A 27,143-nucleotide genomic window follows, 5' to 3' on the forward strand; every position below is an offset into this window, starting at 1 on the left:
GCCTAAATGTTTCCAACCACACACACGTACACACACACACATATACACATACACACACACGTACACACATACACACACACATACACACACATACACACACACACACGGGTGGGTGGGTGTGTGTGTGGGTGTGTGGGGGTGAGTGTGTGGGTGTGTGGGTGGGTAGGTGAGTGGCTGGGTGGGTGAGTGGGTGAGTGAGTGTGTGGGTGAGTGAGTGTGTGGGTGAGTGGGTGAGTGTGTGAGTGTGTGGGTGCGTGGGTGGGTAGGTGAGTGGCTGGGTGGGTGAGTGGGTGAGTGAGTGTGTGGGTGAGTGAGTGTGTGGGTGAGTGGGTGAGTGTGTGAGTGTGTGGGTGCGTGGGTGGGTAGGTGAGTGGCTGGGTGGGTGAGTGGGTGAGTGAGTGTGTGGGTGAGTGAGTGTGTGGGTGAGTGGGTGAGTGTGTGAGTGTGTGGGTGCGTGGGTGGGTGGGTGGGTGGGTGAGTGTGTGTGGGCATCGATCAGACGGCTCCACTCCAGCAAGTCCACAGCTCTGCACACACACACATACACGTGGGTGGGTGGGTAGGCAGGTGAGTGGGTGGGTGGGTGGGTGAGTGTGTGAGTGGGTGTGTGTGTGGGTGTGTGAGTGTGTGGGGGTGAGTGTGTGGGTGTGTAGGTGGGTAGGTGAGTGGCTGGGTCGGTGAGTGGGTGAGTGAGTGTGTGGGTGAGTGAGTGTGTGGGTGAGTGGGTGAGTGTGTGAGTGTGTGGGTGCGTGGGTGGGTGGGTGGGCGAGTGTGTGTGGGCATCGATCAGACGGCTCCACTCCAGCAAGTCCACAGCTCTGCACACACACACATACACGTGGGTGGGTGGGTAGGCAGGTGAGTGGGTGGGTGGGTGGGTGAGTGTGTGGGTGGGTGTGTGGGTGAGTGTGTGGGTGAGTGTGTGGGTGGGTGTGTGGGTGAGTGGCTGGGTGGGTGAGTGGGTGGGTGAGTGGGTGAGTGGCTGGGTGGGTGGGTGGGTGAGTGGGTGAGTGGCTGGGTGGGTGGGTGTGGGTGTGTGAGTGGGTGGGTGGGTGAGTGTGTGGCTGGGTGGATGAGTGGGTGGGTGAGTGGGTGAGTGGCTGGGTGGGTGAGTGGCTGGGTGGGTGGGTGAGTGGGTGAGTGGGTGGGTGAGTAGGTGGATGTGTGGGTGTGTTAGTGGGTGGGTGGGGGGGTGGGTGAGTGAGTGGGTGGGTGGGTGAGGGGGTGTGTGAGTGGGTGGGTGAGTGGGTGGGTGGGTGGGTGTGTGGGTGGGTGGGTGCGTGGGTGAGTGGGTGGGTGGGTGGGTGGCTGGGTGGGTGGGTGAGGGGGTGTGTGAGTGGGTGGGTGAGTGGGTGGGTGGGTGTGTGAGTGGGTGGGTGAGTAGGTGTGTGGGTGGGTGTGTGGGTGGGTAAGTGTGTAGGTGGGTGAGTGAGTGGGTGGGCGGGGTAGTGGGTGGGTGGGTGGGCGGGTGAGTTGGTAGGTGGGTGGGCGGGTGGGGGGGTGATGGTGGGGGGGTGATGGTGGGGGGGGTGGAGGTGGGGGGGGGGGCCTCACCCCGAGCGATCTCGGTCCATGACTGTGAACCACTCTCCGCACTCGTCCCGCGTGCCGATGCCCAGACGAGCCAGACTCTCCTGCGGGTACACACAGCGTGGTGGTGTAGTGGTGGTGGTGGTGGTGCGGTGGTGGTGGGCAGTGTGGTGGTGTGGTGGTGGTGGTGTGGTGTGGTGGTGGTGGGGGGTGGTAGTGGTGTGGTAGTGGTGTAGGTGGTGGTGCGGTGGTGGTGGTGGTGTGATGGTGATGGAGGTGGTGTGATGGTGGTGGTGGTGGTGGTGGTGTGATGGTGATGGAGTTGGTGGTGGTGGTGGTGATGGAGGTGGTGGTGGTGGTGGTGCGGTGGTGGTGGTGGTGGAGCGGTGGTGGTGGTGGTGCTGGTGGTGGTGATGGTAGTGGTGGTGGTGTGGTAGTGGTGGTGGTGTGGTGGAGGTGGTGGGCAGTGTGGTGGTGGTGCAGTGGTGGTGCGGTGGTGGTGGTGGGCAGTGTGGTGGTGGTGCAGTGGTGGTGGTGGTAGTGGTGGTGGTGGTGGGCAGTGTGGTGGTGGTGCAGTGGTGGTGGTGGGCAGTGTGGTGGTAGGCAGTGTGGTGGTGGACAGTGTGGTGGTGGTGCAGTGGTGGTAGTGGTGGTAGTGGTGGGCAGTGTGGTGGTGGTGGTGGGCAGTGTGGTGGTGGTGCAGTGGTGGTAGTGTTGGGCAGTGTGGTGGTGGTGCAGTGGTGGTGGTGGGCAGTGTGGTGGTAGGCAGTGTGGTGGTGGTGGTAGTGGTGGTGGTGGTGGGCAGTGTGGTGGTGGTGCAGTGGTGGTGGTGGGCAGTGTGGTGGTAGGCAGTGTGGTGGTGGGCAGTGTGGTGGTGGTGCAGTGGTGGTAGTGGTGGTAGTGGTGGGCAGTGTGGTGGTGGTGGTGGTGGGCAGTGTGGTGGTGGTGCAGTGGTGGTGGTGGTGGGCAGTGTGGTGGTGGTGCAGTGGTGGTGGTGCTAATGTGCAGTGTGGTACCACTGTGCTAATGCTACTACTACTGATACTACTACTACTATTACCGCTACTACTACTGCTGCTACTACTACTACTGCTGCTGCTGCTGCTACTACTACTACTGCTGCTGCTACTACTGCTACTGACACTACTATTACTGCTGCTTCTACTGCTGCTGTACCTGCAGCTACTACTGCTGCTACTACTACTACTGCTGCTGCTACTACTGCTACTACTGCTGCTACTGCTGCTGCTACTGCTGCTGCTGCTACTGCTACTACTGCTACTACTGCTGCTACTGCTGCTACTAATGCTACTGCTGCTGCTGCTACTAATGCTACTGCTACTACTACTACTGCTGCTACTAATACTACTACTGCTGCTACTGCTGCCACCACTACTGCTGCTGCTGCTGCTACTACTGCTGCTACTACTACTGCTGCTACTGCTGTTGCTGCTGCTGCTACTACTGCTGCTACTACTGCTGCTACTGCTACTGCTGCTACTGTTGCTACTGCTACTACTGCTGCATAAGCTACTGCTGCTACTGCTGCTACTACTGCTGCCGCTGCTGCTACTACTATTACTGCTACTGCTGCTACTGCTGCTGCTACTACTGCTACTGCTGCTGCTACTACTGCTGCTGCTGCTACTGCTGCAGCTGCTACTACTACTGCTGCTGCTGCTGCTGCAGCTGCTACTACTACTGCTGCTACTACTACTGCTGATGCTGCTGCTACTACTGCTACTACTACTGATGCTGCTGCTACTACTGATGCTGCTGCTACTACTGCTGTTGCTGCTACTACTACTACTGCTGTTGCTGCTACTGCTGCCGCTGTACCTGCAGCTGCGGTAGCTGCAGCTGCTTCTTGAGTGCCGAGCTGCTGGCCTGGCCGTGCTCCTCCGCCAGGGAGTAGAAGAAGTCCTTCCACTTGACCAGCACCTCGGAGAACTGCATCTGATGGGAGGGAGAGAGAAAGGGTGGGTGGGTGGGTGGGTGAGTGAGTGAGTGAGTGGGTGAGTGGGTGGGTGAGTGAGTGGGTGGGTGGGTGGGCGAGTGGGTGAGTGAGTGAGTGGGTGTGTTAGTGAGTGAGTGGGTGAGTAAGTGAGTGAGTGAGTGGGTGGGTGGGTGGATGGGTGGGTGAGTGAGCAGGTGAGTGGGTGAGTGAGTGGGTGGGTGAGTGAGTGGGTGGATGGGTGAGTGGATGGATGGGTGAGTGGGTGGGTGGGTGGATGGGTGAGTGGGTGAGTGAGTGGGTGGGTGGGTGGGTGAGTGGGTGGGTGGGTGGGTGGGTGAGTGAGTGGGTGAGTGGGTGGGTGGGTGAGTGGGTGGATGGGTGAGTGAGTGGGTGAGTGGGTGGGTGAGTGAGTGGGTGGGTGGGTGAGTGGGTGAGTGGGTGGGTGGGTGGGTGGGTGAGTGGGTGGGTGAGTGAGTGAGTGGGTGGATGGGTGAGTGGATGGATGGGTGAGTGGGTGGGTGGGTGGGTGGGTGAGTGGGTGGATGGGTGAGTGAGTGGGTGAGTGGGTGGGTGGGTGAGTGGGTGGATGGGTGGATGGGTGAGTGAGTGGGTGAGTGGGTGGGTGAGTGAGTGGGTGAGTGGGTGGGTGGGTGAGTGGGTGAGTGAGTGAGTGAGTGGGTGTGTTAGTGAGTGAGTGAGTGGGTGAGTAAGTGAGTGAGTGAGTGGGTGGGTGGGTGGGTGGATGGGTGAGTGGGTGAGTGAGTGGGTGGGTGGGTGGGTGAGTGGATGGGTGAGTGAGTGGGTGAGTGGGTGGGTGGGTGAGTGGGTGGATGGGTGGGTGGGTGGGTAGATGGGTGAGTGAGTGGGTGAGTGGGTGGGTGAGTGAGTGGGTGGGTGAGTGGGTGAGTGGGTGAGTGGGTGGGTGGGTGGGTGGGTGGGTGAGTGGGTGAGTGAGTGGGTGGGTGAGTGAGTGAGTGGGTGGATGGGTGAGTGGATGGATGGGTGAGTGGGTGGGTGGGTGGGTGAGTGAGTGGGTGGGTGAGTGGGTGGGTGGATGGGTGAGTGTGTGGGTGAGTGGGTGGGTGAGTGGGTGGATGGGTGGGTGGGTGGATGGGTGAGTGAGTGGGTGAGTGGGTGGGTGAGTGAGTGGGTGGGTGGGTGGGTGGGTGAGTGAGTGGGTGGGTGGGTGAGTGAGTGAGTGGGTGGATGGGTGAGTGGATGGATGGGTGAGTGGGTGGGTGGGTGGATGGGTGAGTGGGTGAGTGAGTGGGTGGGTGAGTGAGTGGGTGGGTGAGTGGGTGGGTGGGTGAGTGGGTGAGTGAGTGAGTGGGTGTGTTAGTGAGTGAGTGGGTGAGTAAGTGAGTGGGTGAGTGGGTGGGTGGATGAGTGAGCGGGTGAGTGGGTGAGTGAGTGGGTGGGTGAGTGAGTGGGTGGATAGGTGAGTGGATGGATGGGTGAGTGGGTGGGTGGGTGGATGGGTGAGTGGGTGGGTGGGTGAGTGGGTGGGTGAGTGAGTGAGTGGGTGGGTTAGTGAGTGAGTGGGTGAGTGGGTGGGTGAGTGAGTGGGTGAGTGGGTGAGTGGGTGAGTAAGTGAGTGGGTGAGTGGGTGGGTGGGTGGATGGGTGGGTGGATGGGTGGGTGAGTGAGCGGGTGAGCGGGTGAGTGAGTGGGTGGGTGAGTGAGTGAGTGGGTGGGTGGGTGGATGGGTGAGTGGGTGGGTGGGTGAGTGGGTGGGTGGGTGAGTGGGTGGGTGGATGGGTGAGTGGGTGGGTGAGTGGGTGGGTGGGTGAGTGGGTGGGTGAGTGGGTGAGTGATTGGGTGAGTGGGTAGGTGAGTGAGTGAGTGGGTGAGTGGGTGAGTGAGTGAGTGGGTGAGTGGGTGAGTGGATGAGTGAGTGAGTGAGTGGGTGGATGGGTGAGTGAGCGAGTGGGTGGGTGAGTGGATGGATGGGTGAGAGGGTGAGTGAGTGGGTGAGTGGGTGAGTGAGTGGGTGGGTGGATGGGTGAGTGAGCGAGTGGGTGGGTGAGTGAGTGGATGGATGGGTGAGAGGGTGAGTGAGTGGGTGAGTGGGTGAATAAGTGAATGGGTGGATGGGTTATTAAAATGAAAATCAATTTATAACATTTTTGACATGCGTTTTTCTGGATGTTGTTGTTGTTATTCTGTCTCTCGCTGTCCAAATAAACCTACCATTAAAATTAGAGACTGATCATTTCTTTGCAAGTGGGCAAACCTACAAAATGAGCAGGGGATCAAATACTTTTTTTCCCTCACTGTAGATGCCACTGGTCTTCACGTTCTGCAGATGCCACTGGTTCTTCACGTTCTATATATGTAGATGTCACTGGTTCTTCACGTTCTGCAGAAGTAGATGCCACTGGTTCTTCACGTTCTGCAAATGTAGATGCCACTGGTTCTTCACGTTCTGCAAATGTAGATGCCACTGGTTCTTCACGTTCTGCAGATGTAGATGCCACTGGTTCTTCACGTTCTGTAGATGTAGTTGCCACTGGTTCTTTACATTCTACAGATGTAGATGCCACTGGTTCTTCACGTTCTGCAGATGTAGATGCCACTGGTTCTTCATGTTCTGCAGATGTAGATGCCATTGGCTCTTCGCGTTCTGTAGATGCAAATGCGACTGGTTCTTCACATTCTACAGATGCCACTGGTTCTTCACGTTCTGTAGATGTAGATGCCACTGGTTCTTTACATTCTACAGATGTAGATGCCACTGGTTCTTCACGTTCTGTAGATGTAGTTTCCACTGGTTCTTCACGTTCTGTAGATGTAGATGCCACTGGTTCTTCACGTTCTGTAGATGTAGATGCCACTGGTTCTTCACGTTCTGTAGATGTAGATGCCACTGGTTCTTCACGTTCTGCAGATGTAGATGCCACTGGTTTTTCACGTTCTGCAGATGTAGATTCCACTGGTTCTTCACGTTCTACAGATGTAGATGCCACTAGTTCTTCACGTTCTGTAGATGTAGATGCCACTGGTTCTTCACGTTCTGCAGATGTAGATGCCACTGGTTCTTCACGTTCTGCAGATGTAGATGCCACTGGTTCTTCACGTTCTACAGATGTAGATGCCACTGGTTCTTCACGTTCTACAGATGTAGATGCCACTGGTTCTTCACGTTCTGCAGATGTAGATGCCACTGGTTCTTCACGTTCTACAGATGTAGATGCCACTGGTTCTTCACGATCTACAGATGTAGATGCCACTGGTTCTTCACGTTCTACAGATGTAGATGCCACTGGTTCTTCACGATCTACAGATGTAGATGCCACTGGTTCTTCACGTTCTACAGATGTAGATGCCACTGGTTCTTCACGTTCTACAGATGTAGATTCCACTGGTTCTTCACGATCTACATATGTAGATGCCACTGGTTCTTCACGTTCTACAGATGTAGATGCCACTGGTTCTTCACGTTCTACAGATGTAGATTCCACTGGTTCTTCACGATCTACAGATGTAGATGCCACTGGTTCTTCACGTTCTACAGATGTAGATGCCACTGGTTCTTCACGATCTGCAGATGTAGATGCCACTGGTTCTTCACGTTCTACAGATGTAGATGCCACTAGTTCTTCACGTTCTGCAGATGTAGATGCCACTGGTTCTTCACGTTCTGCAGATGTAGATGCCACTGGTTCTTCACGTTCTACAGATGTAGATGCCACTGGTTCTTCACGTTCTACAGATGTAGATGCCACTGGTTCTTCACGTTCTGCAGATGTAGATGCCACTGGTTCTTCACGTTCTACAGATGTAGATGCCACTGGTTCTTCACGATCTACAGATGTAGATGCCACTGGTTCTTCACGTTCTACAGATGTAGATGCCACTGGTTCTTCACGATCTACAGATGTAGATGCCACTGGTTCTTCACGTTCTACAGATGTAGATGCCACTGGTTCTTCACGTTCTACAGATGTAGATGCCACTGGTTCTTCATGATCTACAGATGTAGACGCCACTGGTTCTTCACGTTCTGCAGATGCCACTGGTTCTTCACATTCTACAGATGTAGACGCCACTGGTTCTTCACGTTCTGCAGATGCCACTGGTTCTTCACGTTCTACAGATGTAGACGCCACTGGTTCTTCACGTTCTACAGATGCAGATGCCACTGGTTCTTCAAGTTCTGCAGATGCCACTGATTCTTTACATTCTACAGATGTAGATGCCACTGGTTCTTCACGTTCTGTAGATGCCACTGGTTCTTCACATTCTGCATATGTATATGCCACTGGTTCTTCACGTTCTACAGATGTAGACGCCACTGGTTCTTCACGATCTACAGATGTAGATGCCACCACCGCCATTTATTGCGTGGGGCGGTTGAATTTACGACCGTACATTGACAAGTTTTGTTCGTATCTATGAAAGACCGCAAGTCCACCGTTGTCAAGTATAGGAGGAGTCCCTGTACAACATGTTTCTGGTGACACATGGGTCCAAGTCATCGTTCTCAACATGAGTGGGCACCATCATCTGTCAAGATCTTCTTGGTTCTTTCGGTAACGTCACCACGTAGAAGGAAAATAATAAAATAAGAAAAATAAAACATCATAAAATAATTCTCACGACGTTTCGGCCACAACGCAAGCAGCCGTCTTCAGGTGGAGAACAGGTCTGACTGAGTCTCATTCAGACTGTCTACTTGACAGACCTGTTCTCCACCTGAGGACGGCTGCTTGCGTTGTGGCCGAAACGTCGTGAGAATTATACTTTATTATGTTTTATTTTTATTATTTTATTATTTCCCTTCTACGTGATGACTTTGCCGAAAAAACCAAGAAGATGAATCCCTGCAGTCACGAAAGAAGCTTTTAATCGAAACATCTGTCAAGAGTTTGAGAAACGGCGACTCTCAGCCAACTACAGAAGTGTGAGAGAGGTGGGGTGGGGAGAGGGGGGAGAGAGGGGGGAGGGGAGGGAGAGATTGATGCCACCTTTGCCATACAGATTCTCAGAGTGGGCGGCTGGGTGGGTGGGTGAGTGGATGGGTGAGTGAGTGGGTGAGTGGGGGGGTTTGGTGGGTTGAGTAGGCGGGCGAGTAGGCGGACAAGTGGGTGGGTAGGTGGGTGGTTGAGTGGGTGGGTGGTTGAGTGGGTGGGTAGGTGGGTGGTTGAGTGGGTGGGTGGTTGAGTGGGTTGAGTAGGTGGACGAGTAGATGGACGAGTGGGTGGGTAGGTAGGTGGTTGAGTGGGTGGGTGGTTGAGTGGGTGGGTAGGTGAGTGGTTGAGTGGGTGGGTGGTTGAGTGGGTTGAGTAGGTGGACGAGTAGATGGACGAGTGGGTGGGTAGGTAGGTGGGTGGTTGAGTGGGTGGTTGAGTGGGCGGATAGGTGGGTGGGTGACTGGGTGGGTGAGTGGGTGGATGACTGGGTGGGTGAGTGGGTGGGTGACTGGGTGGGTGAGTGGGTGGGTGAGTGGGTGGATGACTGGGTGGGTGAGTGGGTGGGTGACTGGGTGGGTGAGTGGGTGGGTGAGTGGGGAGGTAGGTGGGTGGTTCAGTGGGTGGATGGGTGAGTGAGTGGGTGGATGAGTGGCCTGAGTGGGTGGATACAGGGGTGGGTAAGTGGGTGGATGGGTGGGTGGGTGAGTGAGTGGGTAGGTGTGAGTGGGTGTGGTGTGAGTGGGTGTGGTGTGAGTGGGCAGATGGGTGGGCAGATGGGTGGGTGGGTGTGAGTGGGTGGGTGGGTGAGTGGGTGTGGTGTGAGTGGGTGTTGTGTGAGTGGGTGGGTGGATGGGTGGGTGTGAGTGGGTGGATGTTTGTGACTGTGGGAGTGAGTGGGTGGGTGTGAGTGGGTGGGTGGGTGGGTGGGTGAGTGAGTGGGTGGGTGAGTGAGTGGGTGTGGAGTGAGTGGGTGTGGTGTGAGTGGGTGGATGGGTGAGTGGGTGTGGTGTGAGTGGGTGGGTGGGTGTGAGTGGGTGGATACAGGGGTGGATAAGTGGGCACATGGATGGGTGTGAGTGGGTGGATGGGTGGGTGGGTGAGTGAGTGGGTGGATGAGTGGGGTGAGTGGGTGGATGGGTGAATGGGTGAGTGGGTGGGTGGGTGTGAGTGGGTGGGTGTGGTGTGAGTGACTGGGTGTGAGTGGGTGGATGGGTGGGTGTGAGTGGGTGGGTGTGAGTGGGTGTGGTGTGAGTGGGTGGGTGTGAGTGGGTGGATGTTTGTGACTGTGGGAGTGAGTGAGTGGGTGGATGGGTGGGTGGGTGAGTGAGTGGGTGTGGTGTGAGTGGGTGGGTGAGTGAGTGGGTGGGTGTGAGTGGGTGGATGTTTGTGACTGTGGGAGTGAGTGAGTGGGTGGATGGGTGGGTGGGTGAGTGAGTGGGTGGGTGTGAGTGGGTGGGTGTGAGTGGGTGGATGTGAGTGGGTGGGTGAGTGAGTGGGTGGATGAGTGGGGTGAGTGGGTGGATGGATGGGTGGGTGAGTGAGTGGGTGTGGTGTGAGTGGGTGGATGTTTGTGACTGTGGGAGTGAGTGAGTGGGTGGATGGGTGGGTGGGTGAGTGAGTGGGTGGGTGTGAGTGGGTGGATGTTTGTGACTGTGGGAGTGAGTGAGTGGGTGGATGGGTGGGTGAGTGAGTGGGTGGGTGTGAGTGGGTGGATGTTTGTGACTGTGGGAGTGAGTGAGTGGGGTGAGTGGGTGGATGGATGGGTGGGTGAGTGAGTGGGTGTGGTGTGAGTGGGTGGATGTTTGTGACTGTGGGAGTGAGTGAGTGGGTGGATGTGAGTGGGTGGATGGTTGGGTGAGTGAGAGTGGGTGGGTGAGTGAGTGGGTGGATGTTTGTGACTGTGGGAGTGAGTGAGTGGGGTGAGTGGGTGGATGGATGGGTGGGTGAGTGAGTGGGTGTGGTGTGAGTGGGTGGATGTTTGTGACTGTGGGAGTGAGTGAGTGAGTGGGTGGATGGGTGGGTGGGTGAGTGAGTGGGTGGGTGTGAGTGGGTGGATGTTTGTGACTGTGGGAGTGAGTGAGTGGGTGGATGGGTGGGTGGGTGAGTGAGTGGGTGGGTGTGAGTGGGTGGATGTTTGTGACTGTGGGAGTGAGTGAGTGGGGTGAGTGGGTGGATGGATGGGTGGGTGAGTGAGTGGGTGTGGTGTGAGTGGGTGGATGTTTGTGACTGTGGGAGTGAGTGAGTGGGTGGATGTGAGTGGGTGGATGGTTGGGTGAGTGAGAGTGGGTGGGTGAGTGAGTGGGTGGATGTTTGTGACTGTGGGAGTGAGTGAGTGGGGTGAGTGGGTGGATGGATGGGTGGGTGAGTGAGTGGGTGTGGTGTGAGTGGGTGGATGGGTGGGTGGGTGGATGTTTGTGACTGTGGGAGTGAGTGAGTGGGTGGATGGGTGGGTGGGTGAGTGAGTGGGTGGGTGTGAGTGGGTGGGTGTGAGTGAGTGGGGTGAGTGGGTGGATGGATGGGTGGGTGAGTGAGTGGGTGTGGTGTGAGTGGGTGGATGTTTGTGACTGTGGGAGTGAGTGAGTGGGTGGATGTGAGTGGGTGGATGGATGGGTGGGTGAGTGAGTGGGGAGCGGTAGTGTAGCGGTTAGCGCGCTGCGCTATGAACCTGGCGACCTGGGTTCGATTCCCGCTCACGGCTAACACCAGTGACGATTATCTGAACCGGTCCTGGGCCTCCCCTAGGTCGACTCAGCCTTAAATGAGTACCTTGGGCGGTGTGTAAACATCGCCACTGAGGAGACAAAGGCGGTCGGGCGTGGTGCTGGCCACCCACCCCCTCGTGTACCGTTCCGGCCTTCATAGGTGCTCGCTAACAGCACTTGCCCCTACAGTCTGTTAAGGCTATACGGGGGATCTTTGTTTGTGGTGTGAGTGGGTGGATGTTTGTGACTGTGGGAGTGAGTGAGTGGGTGGATGGGTGGGTGAGTGAGTGGGTGAGTGAGTGAGTGGGTGTGGTGTGAGTGGGTGGATGTTTGTGACTGTGGGAGTGAGTGAGTGGGTGAGTGAGTGGGTGGATGTTTGTGACTGTGGGAGTGAGTGGGTGTGGTGTGAGTGGGTGGATGTTTGTGACTGTGGGAGTGAGTGGGTGTGGTGTGAGTGGGTGGATGGATGGGTGGGTGAGTGAGAGTGGGTGTGGTGTGAGTGGGTGGATGTTTGTGACTGTGGGAGTGAGTGAGTGGTGTGAGTGGGTGGATGTTTGTGACTGTGGGAGTGAGTGAGTGGTGTGAGTGGGTGGATGTTTGTGACTGTGGGAGTGAGTGAGTGGTGTGAGTGGGTGGATGTTTGTGACTGTGGGAGTGAGTGAGTGGTGTGAGTGGGTGGATGTTTGTGACTGTGGGAGTGAGTGAGTGGTGTGAGTGGGTGGATGTTTGTGACTGTGGGAGTGAGTGAGTGGTGTGAGTGGGTGGATGTTTGTGACTGTGGGAGTGAGTGAGTGGTGTGAGTGGGTGGATGTTTGTGACTGTGGGAGTGAGTGAGTGGTGTGAGTGGGTGGATGTTTGTGACTGTGGGAGTGAGTGAGTGGTGTGAGTGGGTGGATGTTTGTGACTGTGGGAGTGAGTGAGTGGTGTGAGTGGGTGGATGTTTGTGACTGTGGGAGTGAGTGAGTGGTGTGAGTGGGTGGATGTTTGTGACTGTGGGAGTGAGTGGGTGTGGTGTGAGTGGGTGGATGGATGGGTGGGTGAGTGAGAGTGGGTGTGGTGTGAGTGGGTGGATGGATGGGTGGGTGAGTGAGAGTGGGTGTGGTGTGAGTGGGTGGATGTTTGTGACTGTGGGAGTGAGTGAGTGGTGTGAGTGGGTGGATGTTTGTGACTGTGGGAGTGAGTGAGTGGTGTGAGTGGGTGGATGTTTGTGACTGTGAGAGTGAGTGAGTGGTGTGAGTGGGTGGATGTTTGTGACTGTGGGAGTGAGTGAGTGGTGTGAGTGGGTGGATGTTTGTGACTGTGGGAGTGAGTGGGTGTGGTGTGAGTGGGTGGATGTTTGTGACTGTGGGAGTGAGTGGGTGTGGTGTGAGTGGGTGGATGTTTGTGACTGTGGGAGTGAGTGAGTGGTGTGAGTGGGTGGATGTTTGTGACTGTGGAAGTGAGTGAGTGGTGTGAGTGGGTGGATGTTTGTGACTGTGGGAGTGAGTGAGTGGTGTGAGTGGGTGGATGTTTGTGACTGTGGGAGTGAGTGAGTGGTGTGAGTGGGTGGATGTTTGTGACTGTGGGAGTGAGTGAGTGGTGTGAGTGGGTGGATGTTTGTGACTGTGGGAGTGAGTGAGTGGTGTGAGTGGGTGGATGTTTGTGACTGTGGGAGTGAGTGGTTAGCGCTGCGCTGTGAACCCGGGTCACCCCACATCTATTCCCGCTCACGGCCAACACCAGTGACAGCGATTATCCTGGGCCTCCCCTAGGTCAACTCAGCCTCAAATGAGTACCTGGTGCGGTGTGTAGTAAACATCGCCACTGGGGAGACAAAGGCGGCCGGGCGTGGTGCTGGCCACCCACCCCCTCGTGTGCCGTGCCGGCCTTCATAGGTGCTCGCTAACAGCACTTGCCCCTACAGTCTGTTAAGGCTATACGGGGGATCTTTGTCTTTGTGTCACTGTGTGCGAGTGTGAGTGGGTGGGGGTGTGTGTGATGTTTATGTGTGTGTGAGTGTGTGTTTGTGTGTGTCAGTGTGTGTGTGTTTATGTAAGTGTGTGTGTGAGTGTATGTTTATGTGTGTCAGTGTGTGTGTGTGTTTATGTGTGTGTGTGAGTGAGTGTATGTTTATGTGTGTGTCAGTGTGTGTGTCAGTGTGTGTGTGTGTTTATGTGTGTGTGTGAGTGAGTGTATGTTTGTGTGTGTGTCAGTGTGTGTGTTTATGTAAGTGTGTGTGTGAGTGTATGTTTGTGTGTGTCAGTGTGTGTGTGTGTTTATGTGTGTGTGTGAGTGAGTGTATGTTTATGTGTGTGTCAGTGTGTGTGTCAGTGTGTGCGAGTGTGAGTGAGTGTATTTTTATGTGTGTGTGTGTGAGTGAGTGTATGTTTATGTGTGTGTCAGTGTGTGTGTCAGTGTGTGCGAGTGTGAGATGTTTACGTGAGTGTGTGTGTATATGAGTGTGTGTTTATGTATGTGTGTGTGTGCGCGAGTGTATTTTTAAGTGTGTGTGTGAGTGAGTGTATGTTTATGTGTGTGTCAGTGTGTGCGAGTGTGAGTGGGTGGGGGTGTGTGATGTTTACGTGAGTGTGTGTGTATGTGTGTGTGTGCGAGTGTATTTTTACGTGTGTGTGTGAGTGTATGTTTATGTGTGTGTCAGTGTGTGAGTGTATGTTTATGTGAGTGTGTGTGTGTGAGAGTGTGTATTTACGTCAGTGTGTGAGTGTGTGCTGTGTGTGTGTGTCAGCGTAAGTGTGTGAGTGTGTGTTTATGTAAGTGTGTGTGAGTGTGTGTTAGTGTGTGTGTCAGTGTGTCAGTGTGTGTGTGTCAGTGTGTGTGAGTGTGTGTGTCAGTGTGTGTGTCAGTGTGTGTGTGAGTGTGTGTGTGAGTGTGTGTGTCAGTGTGTGTGTGTCAGTGTGTGTGAGTGTGTGTGTCAGTGTGTGTCAGTGTGTGTGTGAGTGTATGTGTGAGTGTGTGTGTTAGTGTGTGTGTCAGTGTGTCAGTGTGTGTGAGTGTGTGTTAGTGTGTGTGTCAGTGTGTCAGTGTGTGTGTGTCAGTGTGTGTGAGTGTGTGTGTCAGTGTGTGTCAGTGTGTGTGTGAGTGTATGTGTGAGTGTGTGTGTTAGTGTGTGTGTCAGTGTGTCAGTGTGTGTGAGTGTGTGTTAGTGTGTGTGTCAGTGTGTGTGTGTCAGTGTGTGTGAGTGTGTCAGTGTGTGTCAGTGTGTGTGTGAGTGTATGTGTGAGTGTGTGTGTTAGTGTGTGTGTCAGTGTGTCAGTGTGTGTGTGTTAGTGTGTGTGTCAGTGTGTCAGTGTGTGTGTGTCAGTGTGTGTCAGTGTGTGTGTCAGTGTGTGTGTGAGTGTATGTGTGAGTGTGTGTGTTAGTGTGTGTGTCAGTGTGTCAGTGTGTGTGTGTCAGTGTGTGTGTGTCAGTGTGTGTGAGTGTGTTAGTGTGTGTGTCAGTGTGTCAGTGTGTGTGTCAGTGTGTGTGAGTGTGTGTGTCAGTGTGTGTGTCAGTGTGTGTGTGTGAGTGTATGTGTGAGTGTGTGTGTTAGTGTGTGTCAGTGTGTCAGTGTGTGTGTGTCAGTGTGTGTGTGTCAGTGTGTGTGAGTGTGTGTGTTAGTGTGTGTCAGTGTGTCAGTGTGTGTGTGTCAGTGTGTGTGTGTCAGTGTGTGTGAGTGTGTGTGTGAGTGTGTTAGTGTGTGTGTCAGTGTGTCAGTGTGTGTGTGTCAGGGTGTGAGTGTATGTTTACGTGAGTGTGTGTGTGTGAGAGTGTGTATTTACGTCAGTGTGTGAGTGTGTGCTGTTTGTGTGTGTGTCAGTGTAAGTGTGTGAGTGTGTGTTTATGTAAGTGTGTGTGAGTGTGTGTGTTAGTGTGTGTGTTAGTGTGTCAGTGTGTGTGTGTCAGTGTGTGTGAGTGTGTGTCAGTGTGTGTGTGAGTGTATGTGTGAGTGTGTGTGTTAGTGTGTGTGTCAGTGTGTCAGTGTGTGTGAGTGTGTGTGTTAGTGTGTGTGTCAGTGTGTCAGTGTGTGTGTGTCAGTGTGTGTGAGTGTGTGTCAGTGTGTGTGTCAGTGTGTGTGTGAGTGTATGTGTGAGTGTGTGTTAGTGTGTGTGTCAGTGTGTCAGTGTGTGTGTGTCAGTGTGTGTGTGTCAATGTGTGTGAGTGTGTGTTTTAGTGTGTGTGTCAGTGTGTCAGTGTGTGTGTCAGTGTGTGTGTGAGTGTGTGTGTGAGTGTGTGTGTCAGTGTGTGTGTGAGTGTATGTGTGAGTGTGTGTTAGTGTGTGTGTCAGTGTGTCAGTGTGTGTGTGTCAGTGTGTGTGTGTCAATGTGTGTGAGTGTGTGTGTTAGTGTGTGTGTCAGTGTGTCAGTGTGTGTGTCAGTGTGTGTGTGAGTGTGTGTGTGAGTGTATGTGTGAGTGTGTGTGTTAGTGTGTGTGTCAGTGTGTCAGTGTGTGTGTGTTATTGTGTGTGTCAGTGTGTGTCAGTGTGTGTGTGTCAGTGTGTGTTTATGTAAGTGTGTGTGTGTGTCAGTGTAAGTGTGTGTGAGTGTGTGTGTCAGTGTAAGTGTGTGAGTGTGTGTGTCAGTGTAAGTGTGTGAGTGTGTGTTTATGTAAGTGTGTGTCAGTGTGTGTGTTTATATAAGTGTGTGTGAGTGTGTCAGTGTGTGTGTCAGTGTGTGTGTTTATGTGTAAGTGTGTGTGAGTGTGTGTGTGAGTGTGTTTATGTGTAAGTGTGTGTGTGTGTTTACATCAGTGTATGTGTCAGTGTGTGTGTTTATGTAAGTGTGTCAGTGTGTGTGTTTATGTGTAAGTGTGTGTGAGTGTGTGTGTAAGTGTGTGTGTGAGTGTGTGTTTATGTGTAAGTGTGTGTGTGTGTGTGTGTTTACATCAGTGTGTGTGTCAGTGTGTGTGTTTATGTGTAAGTGTGTGTGAGTGTGTGTGTAAGTGTGTGTGTGAGTGTGTTTATGTGTAAGTGTGTGTGTGTGTTTACATCAGTGTATGTGTCAGTGTGTGTGTTTATGTAAGTGTGTCAGTGTGTGTGTTTATGTGTAAGTGTGTGTGAGTGTGTGTGTAAGTGTGTGTGTGAGTGTGTTTATGTGTAAGTGTGTGTGTGTGTTTACATCAGTGTATGTGTCAGTGTGTGTGTTTATGTAAGTGTGTCAGTGTGTGTGTTTATGTGTAAGTGTGTGTGAGTGTGTGTGTAAGTGTGTGTGTGAGTGTGTGTTTATGTGTAAGTGTGTGTGTGTGTGTTTACATCAGTGTATGTGTCAGTGTGTGTGTTTATGTAAGTGTGTGTGTGTGTTTATGTGTAAGTGTGTGTGTGTCAGTGGAAGTGTATCAGTGTGAGTGTGTGTGTCAGTGTAAGTGTGTGAGTGTGTGTGTCAGTGTAAGTGTGCAAGCGAGCGTGTGGGGGGTGTGTATCAGCGCCTCCGGCTGATTGGCCAAATTCAAGGGCGTTTGCTAAGCGTGTTAATTTCTGTCCTTGCACAACGATGACGAGTTGTGGGTGGGTGGGTGGGTGGTGGTGGTGGTGGGTGGTGGTGGTGGGTGGGTGGTGGTGGGTGGTGGTGGTGGGTGATGGGTGGTGGTGGTGGTGGGTGGGTCGTGGTGGTGGTGGGTGGGTGGGTCGTGGTGATGGGTGGTGGTGGTGGTGGGTGGGTGGATGGGTCGTGGTGGTGGTGGGAGGGTGGTGGTGGGTGGGTGGGTCGTGGTGATGGGTGGTGGTGGTGGGTGGGTGGGTCGTGGTGGTGGTGGGTGGGTGGTGGGTGGGTGGGTCGTGGTGGTGGTGGTGGGTGGGTGGTGGGTGGTGGGTGGGTGGTGGGTGGGTGGGTCGTGGTGGTGGTGGTGGGTGGGTGGGTCGTGGGTGGGTCGTGGTGGTGGTGGGTGGGTGGGTCGTGGTGGTGGTGGGTGGGTGACTCAGAGCGAGAATAGAGATACACGCAGATACACAGACAAAGATCCCCCCCCCCCCGTACAGCCTCAACAGGCTGTAGGGGCAAGTGCTGTTGGTAGCGAGTAGCAGCACTGCCTATGAACAGTCCCTCCAGAAAAACGCGGAGTTTTTTGGTGATTGTTGCGGGCAAAAATCGTTGATCATGCGGCACGTTTTCTTAAAAAATGCGATGGAATATGCGGGATATTTATGCAATTTTACGCGATTAAATTGCGGGAACTTGCAAAAACTGCGGTTTGATGAAAAAGAGAAAAAAAAGTGATTCCCCCAACACCCTATTCACTAGGCTACTACTTTAATGTAAAGAGTCATTTCTTATTACTTCCTATGATAAGCAAGCATACTACTACATCACAGAAAGTGCTGGGAATATTTAAGTTCTCATCTTGTTTTATTTCAGACCTTAACAAACAGATGGCTCAAACTTACAAAACATTGAGTCGAACAAGTTCTGTAGCTTTACAAAATGAATATGCTACAACTTCTGTAAAAATGAATAAATAAAATATTTAAAAAATAAAATGTGTGCTTCCTGTTTTACAGAGGTAGCTATGCAAAATAATTTGCCCCCACTGTCATGTAACACACTGGGGAACTGCTTTGCGCGGTCTTTTGCGCTTATGTTTGTTGGCAAATGAGAAAGATGTGCGGGCTTCATCATGGTTTCATTGGCATCGCGGGGTTTGCAGCTTTTCAATGATGTCGCGTAATGAGTCACGTCACTTCATAACTTTCCCATGGCAACAGGGGAAATGGCTGCGCTTGTGTGAAGTAAACGCAACACTTTTCAACTTTCTGCTAAGATATATGCGACTTTTGGCAACGAAAACGCGGGGATTATGAAATCATGCAAGCCCGCATATTTTGCGCGCGGAAATCTGCAATTTATGCGGCGAAAGTGCGGCGTATTTGAAAAAACGCGCCCCCCGCATAAATATGCGGACTTTGGCTGATTTTGCGTGAAATCTTGCGATCGCATCATCGCGTTTTACTGGAGGGACTGTATGAAGGCTACCGGCACTGTGGCTACCACACACAGAGGGGGTGGGTGGGTGAGTGGGTGAGTTGGAGGGTGGGTGAGTTGGTGGGTGGGTGGGTGAGTGGGTGGGTGGGTTGGTGGGTGGGTTGGTGGGTGAGTGGGTGGGTGGGTGAGTGGGTGAGTGGGTTGGTGGGTGGGTGGGTGAGTGGGTGGATTGGTGGGTGAGTGAGTGGGTTGGTGGGTGGGTGGGTTGGTGGGTGAGTGGGTGGGTGGATGAGTGGGTGGGTGGGTTGGTGGGTGGGTTGGTTGGTGAGTGGGTTGGTGGGTGAGTAGGTTGGTGGGTGGGTTGGTGGGTGGGTTGGTGGGTGGGTGGGTGAGTGGGTGGGTGGGTTGGTGGGTGGGTGGGTTGGTGGGTGGGTTGGTGAGTGGGTTGGTTGGTGGGTGGGTTGGTTGGTGGGTGAGTGGGTGAGTGGGTGGGTTGGTGGGTGGGTGAGTGGGTTGGTGGGTGAGTGGGTGAGTGGGTTGGTGGGTGAGTGGGTGAGTGGGTTGGTGGGTGGGTTGGTTGGTGGGTGAGTGGGTGAGTGGGTGGGTTGGTGGGTGGGTGAGTGGGTTGGTGGGTGAGTGGGTGGGTGGGTGGGTGGGTTGGTGGGTGGGTGAGTGGGTGAGTGGGTGAGTGGGTGAGTGGGTGGGTTGGTGGGTGGGTGAGTGGGTTGGTGGGTGAGTGGGTGAGTGGGTTGGTGGGTGAGTGGGTGGGTGGGTGGGTTGGTTGGTGGGTGAGTGGGTGAGTGGGTGGGTTGGTGGGTGGGTGAGTGGGTTGGTGGGTGAGTGGGTGAGTGGGTTGGTGGGTGGGTTGGTTGGTGGGTGAGTGGGTGAGTGGGTGGGTTGGTGGGTGGGTGAGTGGGTTGGTGGGTGAGTGGGTGGGTGGGTTGGTGGGTGGGTGAGTGGGTGGGTTGGTTGGTGGGTGAGTGGGTGGGTTGGTGGGTGGGTGAGTGGGTTGGTGGGTGAGTGAGTGGGTGGGTGGGTTGGTGGGTGGGTTGGTGGGTGGGTGAGTGGGTTGGTGGGTGAGTGGGTGGGTGAGTGGGTTGGTGGGTGAGTGGGTGGGTTGGTGGGTGGGTGAATGGGTTGGTGGGTGAGTTGGTGGGTGAGTGGGTGAGTGGGTGGGTTGGTGGGTGGGTTGGTTGGTGGGTGAGTGAGTGGGTGGGTGGGTGGGTTGGTGGGTGGGTGGGTGGGTTGGTGGGTGGGTGAGTGGGTTGGTGGGTGAGTGGGTGGGTGGGTGAGTGGGTTGGTGGGTGAGTGGGTGGGTTGGTGGGTGGGTGGGTGAGTGGGTGGGTTGGTTGGTGGGTGAGTGGGTGAGTGGGTGGGTTGGTGGGTGAGTGAGTGGGTGGGTGGGTTGGTGGGTGGGTGAGTGGGTTGGTGGGTGAGTGGGTGGGTGGGTGAGTGGGTGGGTTGGTGGGTGGGTTGGTTGGTTGGTGGGTGAGTGAGTGGGTGGGTTGGTGGGTGAGTGGGTGGGTTGGTGGGTGGGTTGGTTGGTGGGTGAGTGAGTGGGTGGGTGGGTTGGTGGGTGAGTGGGTTGGTGGGTGAGTGGGTTGGTGGGTGAGTGGGTTGGTGGGTGAGTGGGTTGGTGAGTGAGTGGGTTGGTGAGTGAGTGGGTTGGTGAGTAAGTGGGTTGGTGAGTGGGTGGGTGGGTGAGTTGGTGGGTTGGTTGGTGGGTGAGTTGGTGGGTGAGTGGGTTGGTGGGTGAGTGGGTTGGTGGGTGAGTGGGTTGGTGGGTGAGTGGGTTGGTGGGTGGGTGAGTTGGTGGGTGGGTTGGTGGGTGAGTGGGTTGGTGGGTGAGTGGGTGAGTGGGTGGGTGAGTGGGTGGGTGAGTGGGTTGGTGGGTGAGTGGGTGGGTGAGTGGGTGGGTGAGTGGGTTGGTGGGTGAGTGAGTGAGTGAGTGGGTGGGTGGGTGGGTGAGTGGGTGGGTGAGTTGGTGGGTGAGTTGGTGGGTGAGTGGGTGAGTGAGTGGGTGGGTGAGTGAGTGAGTGGGTGGGTGAGTGGGTGGGTGGGTGGGTGAGTGAGTGAGTGGGTGGGTGGGTGGGTGAGTGGGTGGGTGGGTGAGTTGGTGGGTGGGTTGGTGGGTGGGTGAGTGGGTTGGTGAGTGGGTGAGTGGGTTGGTGGGTGGGTTGGTGGGTTGGTGGGTGGGTGAGTGGGTTGGTGGGTGGGTGAGTGGGTTGGTGGGTGGGTTGGTGGGTGGGTTGGTGGGTGGGTGAGTGGATTGGTGGGTGAGTGGATTGGTGGGTGGGTGGGTTGGTGGGTGAGTGGGTTGATGGGTGGGTGGGTTGGTGGGTGAGTGGGTTGGTGGGTGGGTGGGTTGGTGGATGGGTTGGTGGGTGGGTGAGTGGGTGGGTGAGTGGGTGGGTGGGTGGGTTGGTGGGTGAGTGGGTTGATGGGTGGGTGGGTTGGTGGGTGAGTGGGTTGGTGGGTGAGTGGATTGGTGGGTGGGTGAGTGGGTGAGTGGGTGAGTGGGTGGGTTGGTGGGTGGGTGGGTGAGTGGGTTGGTGGGTGGGTGAGTGGGTTGGTGGGTGGGTGAGTGGGTTGGTAGGTGGGTGAGTGGGTTGGTGGGTGGGTGAGTGGGTTGGTGGGTGGGTGAGTGGGTGGGTGGGTTGGTGGGTGGGTGGGTGAGTGGGTTGGTGGGTGGGTGAGTGGGTTGGTGGGTGGGTGAGTGAGTGGGTGGGTGAGTGGGTGGGTGAGTGGGTGGGTGAGTGGGTGGGTGGGTTGGTGGGTGGGTGAGTGGGTTGGTGAGTGGGTGAGTGGGTGAGTGGGTGGGTGGGTGAGTGGGTGAGTGGGTGGGTGAGTGAGTGGGTGGGTGGGTGAGTGGGTGAGTGGGTGGGTGGGTGAGTGAGTGGGTGAGTGGGTGGGTGAGTGAGTGAGTGAGTGGGTGAGTGGGTGGGTGAGTGAGTGAGTGGGTGGGTGAGTGAGTGAGTGGGTGGGTGGGTGAGTGGGTGGTGAGTGGGTGGGTGAGTAGGTTGGTGGGTGGGTTGGTGGGTGGGTGAGTGGGTGGGTGAGTGAGTTGGTGGGTGGCCAGCACCACCACGCCCCCAGGTTGGTGATGTTTACTACACCACCACACCAGGTACTCATTTGAGGCCGAGTAGACCTAGGGGAGGTGTTGGTGGTCGTGAGCGGGAATGGATCTCTGGACCTCTGCCCGGTTTGTAGCGAGGTGGCATCGCTAACCGCTGTCCCACCGCTCACCACGCACAACATGAAAACAGTTACGTAACCACACACATAACAACAACAGCCGCACCAGGGTCGCAAACGGGTACCCTACCCGTACCCTACCTGTACCCTACCCGTACCCTACCCGTACCCGTCCCCTACCCGTACCCGTACCCGTACCCTACCCGTACCCGTCCCCTACCCTACCCGTACCCTACCCTACCCGTACCCTACCCTACCCGTACCCTACCCTACCCGTACCCTACCCTACCCGTACCCGTACCCGTACCCTACCCGTACCCTACCCGTACAGTACCCGTACCCTACCCGTACCCTACCCGTACCCTACCCGTACCCTACCCGTACCCTACCCGTACCCTACTCTACCCGTACCCTACCCTACCCGTACCCTACCCTACCCGTACCCTACCCGTACCCTACCCGTACCCTACCCTACCCGTACCCTACCCGTACCCTACCCGTACCCTACCCGTACCCGTACCCTACCCTACCCGTACCCTACCCGTACCCTACCCGTACCCTACCCGTACAGTACCCGTACCCTACCCGTACCCTACCCGTACCCTACCCGTACCCTACCCGTACCCTACCCGTACCCTACCCGTACCCTACTCTACCCGTACCCTACCCTACCCGTACCCTACCCTACCCGTACCCTACCCTACCCGTACCCTACCCGTACCCTACCCGTACCCTACCCTACCCGTACCCTACCCGTACCCTACCCGTACCCGTACCCGTACCCTACCCTACCCGTACCCTACCCGTACCCTACCCGTACCCTACCCGTACAGTACCCGTACCCTACCCGTACCCTACCCGTACCCTACCCGTACCCTACCCGTACCCTACCCGTACCCTACCCGTACCCTACTCTACCCGTACCCTACCCTACCCGTACCCTACCCTACCCGTACCCTACCCTACCCGTACCCTACCCGTACCCTACCCTACCCGTACCCTACCCGTACCCTACCCGTACCCTACCCGTACCCGTACCCTACCCGTACCCTACCCTACCCGTACCCTACCCGTACCCTACCCGTACCCTACCCGTACCCTACCCGTACCCGTACCCTACCCGTACCCCTACCCGTACCCTACCGTACCCTACCGTACCCTACCCGTACCCTACCCTACCCGTACCCTACCCTACCCGTACCCTACCCGTACCCGTACCCTACCCGTACCCGTACCCTACCCGTACCGTACCCTACCCGTACCCGTACCGTACCCTACCCGTACCCTACCCGTACCCTACCCGTACCCTACCCGTACCCTTACCCTACCCGTACCCTACCCGTACCCTACCCGTACCCGTACCCTACCCGTACCCGTACCCTACCCGATACCCGGCTACCCGTACCCAGCCGGGTATCGGGTAGGGTACGGGTATCGGGTACCCGGTTGCGACCTCTGTCATTCACCACTAAGTTTCGGTGACGTCTCCACGGCGCTTGTGCCAGGCTAGGTGCACTTTGAGGCCACGCGCAGTGACACATTCTCTCTGCTGGGGGGAGGTCACGGGACAGACCCAGCAGGTGCCATGGGTTGACCGAGATGGTGGTGGTGCTGATGACGATTGATGGTGATGGTGGTGCTGATGGTGGTGATGATGATGATGGTGCTGATGGTGATGGTGCTGATGGTGGTGGTGGTGATGATTGATGGTGATGGTGGTTGTGATGATGATGATTGATGGTGATGATGGTGGTGCTGATGGTGATGGTGGTGGTGATGGTGGTGATGATGGTGGTGATGGTGGTGGTGCTGATGATGGTGATGCTGGTAATGATGGTGGTGCTGATGGTGATGGTGCTGATGGTGGTGGTGGTGCTGATGATGATGCTGATGGTGGTGCTGATGGTGATGATGATGATGGTGATGAAGGTGGTGATGATGGTGATGATGGTGCTGCTGATGATGGTGATGATGGTGCTGCTGATGATGGTGATGATGATGTTGATGATGGTGATGATGGTGATGTAGCTGTGTGTGTGAGCTGTGTGGTCTCACCAGGAACTGAGGACGTCCCAGCGCCGTCAATTTGATGGCAGCAAAACCATCACCAGACGAGTCGGCTGCAACATCAACACCATCAACATCACCACCATCATCAACATCATCATCACCATCATCAACATCACCATCATCACCATCAACATCATCAACATCAACATCATCAACATCAACATCATCAACATCAACATCACCACCATCAACACCAACATCATCAACATCAACACCATCAACACCATCAACATCAACACCATCAACATCAACACCATCAACATCAACACCATCAACATCATCAACATCAACACCATCAACATCATCAACACCATCAACAAAATCAATACCATCAACATCATCAACAACATCAATACCATCAACATCATCAACATCATCAACATCATCAACATCATCAACATCAACATCATCAACATCATCAACACCATCAACACCATCAACATCATCACCATCATCAACATCACCACCATCAACACCAACATCATCAACATCAACACCATCAACATCATCAACACCATCAACATCAACACCATCAACATCATCATCATCAACATCAACAACATCATCAACATCATCAACATCAACAACATCATCAACATCATCAACATCATCAACATCAACATCATCAACATCATCAACATCAACATCATCAACATCAACATCATCAACATCATCAACATCATCAACATCAACAACATCAACATCATCAACATCAACACCATCAACATCATCAACATCATCATCATCAATACCAACATCAACATCATCAACATCATCATCAACACCATCACCACCATCAACATCATCAACATCATCAACATCATCAACATCATCAACATCATCAACATCATCAACATCATCAACATCAACATCATTACCACCATCATCATCATCATCATCAACATCAACATCATCATCAACATCATCATCATCAACACCATCAACATCACCACCATCATCACCATCATCAACATCATCAACATCATCACCATCAACATCATCACCATCACCATCAACATCATCAACATCAAGACCACCATCATCAACATCAGCACCATCATCACCATCAGCACCATCAACATCACCACCATCATCATCACCATCATCATCACCACCACCATCATCAACATCAACATCATCAACATCAACAACAACACCATCAACATCATCAACACCACCATCATCACCATCATCAACACCACCATCAACATCATCATCACCACCATCATCATCAATACCAACATCACCATCAACACCATCACCATCAACACCAACACCACCATCAACATCATCATCATCATCATCACCACCATCAACATCATCAACATCATCATCATCATCATCACCACCATCATCATCAACATCAACACCACCATCAACACCAACAACATCACCACCATCATCATCACCACCACCATCACCACCATCACCACCATCATCATCAACACCACCATCAACATCATCACCACCATCACCACCATCACCACCATCACCACCATCACCACCATCATCATCAACACCACCATCAACATCATCATCACCACCATCATCATCAATACCAACATCACCACCACCACCATCAACATCATCAACATCAACACCATCATCATCATCATCAATACCAACATCACCACCATCATCAACACCAACATCAGCAGCACTCCACCATCACCATCATCATCAGCAGCACCACCACCATCATCATCATCACCATCACCACCACCACCACCACCACCATCATCAGCAGCACCACCATCACCATCAGCACCATCAGCACCATCAGCACCATCAGCATCATCATCATCATCACCACAACCATCACCATCAGCACCACCATCACCAACATCACCATCATCATCATCAGCACCATCATCAGCACCACCATCATCACCACCACCATCATCACCATCAGCACCACCATCATCACCATCAGCACCATCAGCACCATCATCATCACCACCATTATCATCACCACCATTATCATCACCACCACCACCATCAGCACCATCATCACCACCATTATCATCATCATCACCACCATTATCATCACCACCACCACCACCACCACCATCATCACCATCATCACCATCAGCACCATCAGCACCATCATCATCACCACCATTATCATCATCATCATCACCACCACCACCATCAGCACCATCATCACCAGCACCATCATCACCATCATCACCATCAGCACCATCAGCACCATCAGCACCATCAGCACCATCAGCATCAGCACCATCATCACCATCACCATCATCATCATCATCAGCACCATCATCATCAGCACCATCATCATCATCAGCACCACCATCACCACCATCAGCACCATCAGCACCATCAGCACCATCATCATCACCACCACCATCATCATCATCATCAGCACCATCATCACCATCAGCACCACCATCATCATCATCAGCACCACCATCATCACCAACACCACCATCATCACCACCACCATCATCATCATCAGCACCACCATCACCATCATCAGCACCACCATCACCATCAGCACCATCATCAGCACCACCATCACCATCATCACCATCATCATCATCACCACCACCATCATCATCACCACCATCATCATCACCACCACCATCACCATCAGCACCACCATCACCACCATCATCATCATCACCATCACCAACACCACCACCATCACCACCACCACTTTATCATCAGCCTGGTTGAAGTGCTGTAATGATGTCCAGGCCACTTAGCGGTGAACGGCGGCGGTTGTTGTTGTTGTTGATGGCGATGGTCACGGTGGCAATGGTGGTGACAGTGGTGGTGATGATCGTGATGGTAGTGGTGGTGATGATCGTGGTGGTGATGATGTTGGTGGTGATTGTGGTGGTGGTGATTGTGGTGGTGACCGTGATGGTGGTTACCGTGGCGATGGTGGTGGTGATGGCTTTGGTGATGGCGATGGAGGTGATGGTGGTGATGATGATCGTGATGGTGGTGATGACAGTGATGGTGGCGGTGATGGCGATGGTGATGGTGATTGCGATGGAGGTGATGGTGGTAATGATGATCGTGATGGTGATTGCGATGGAGGTGGTGGTGATGAAGATCGTGATGGTGGTGATGACGGTGATGATGGCGGTGGTGATGGCGGTGGTGATGGCGGTGGTGACGGTGATGGTGGGGCGGTGGTGGTGGTGATGATCGTGGTGGTGATGGTGGTGGTGATGATATTGACGGTGGTAGTGATGATGACGGTGATGGTGGTGGCGGTGGTGGTGGCAGTGACGGTGGTGGTGGTGATGACGGTAGTAGTGGTGGTGGTAATGATGATGGTGACGGTGGCGGTGATGGTGGTGATCGTGATGATGATGATGGTGGTGACGGTGGTGACGATGGTGGTGATGGTGGTGATGGTGATGATGATGGTGGTGATGGTGGTGGTGATGATGGTGATGATGACGGTGATGATGACGGTGATGATGACGGTGGTGATGACGGTGATGATGACGGTGATGATGATGATCATGATGATGATGACGGTGATGATGATGATGATGATGGTGGTGGTATTGATGGTGATCATGATGATGATTGATAATTGTGATGATGGTGATGATGATGATGGTGGTGATGACGGTGATGATGATGATGGTGGTGGTGATGGTGATGATGATGGTGGTGGTGATGATGACGGTGACGGTGATGATGATGATGATGATGGTGACGGTGATGATGATGATGATGGTGAGTGTCTCACCGGCCGCCTCGATGCTCTTGAGGAAGGTGTCCACGTGCAGGTCACAGCGATGCTCGTCACGGTAGATGTAGGTGCGGGCGCTCACCACGTGATCTCGGCGGTCGCCAAACTCGCGGTGAGGGACAAACTGCGGTGAGCGCAGCGACG

At 54.3% G+C, this 27,143-nt stretch overlaps 1 protein-coding gene across 1 annotated transcript in view; it reads right to left on the reverse strand.

Annotated features, from left to right (window-relative positions):
* Nucleotides 1–27,143, reverse strand: part of PRODH (proline dehydrogenase 1) — a 71,165-nt gene that overhangs the window by 24,215 nt on the left and 19,807 nt on the right. The window contains exons 4-7 of the mRNA XM_078883563.1: nt 26,997–27,143; nt 23,246–23,310; nt 3,370–3,486; nt 1,555–1,634 (exon numbers count right to left, since the gene is read on the reverse strand). Coding sequence (XP_078739689.1) covers nt 1,555–1,634; nt 3,370–3,486; nt 23,246–23,310; nt 26,997–27,143 — 409 coding nt within the window. The remainder of the gene's footprint in view (nt 1–1,554; nt 1,635–3,369; nt 3,487–23,245; nt 23,311–26,996) is intronic.

This window comes from Lampetra fluviatilis, chromosome 71 (assembly GCF_964198595.1).
Source record: "Lampetra fluviatilis chromosome 71, kcLamFluv1.1, whole genome shotgun sequence".
Lineage (NCBI taxonomy): Eukaryota > Metazoa > Chordata > Hyperoartia > Petromyzontiformes > Petromyzontidae > Lampetra > Lampetra fluviatilis.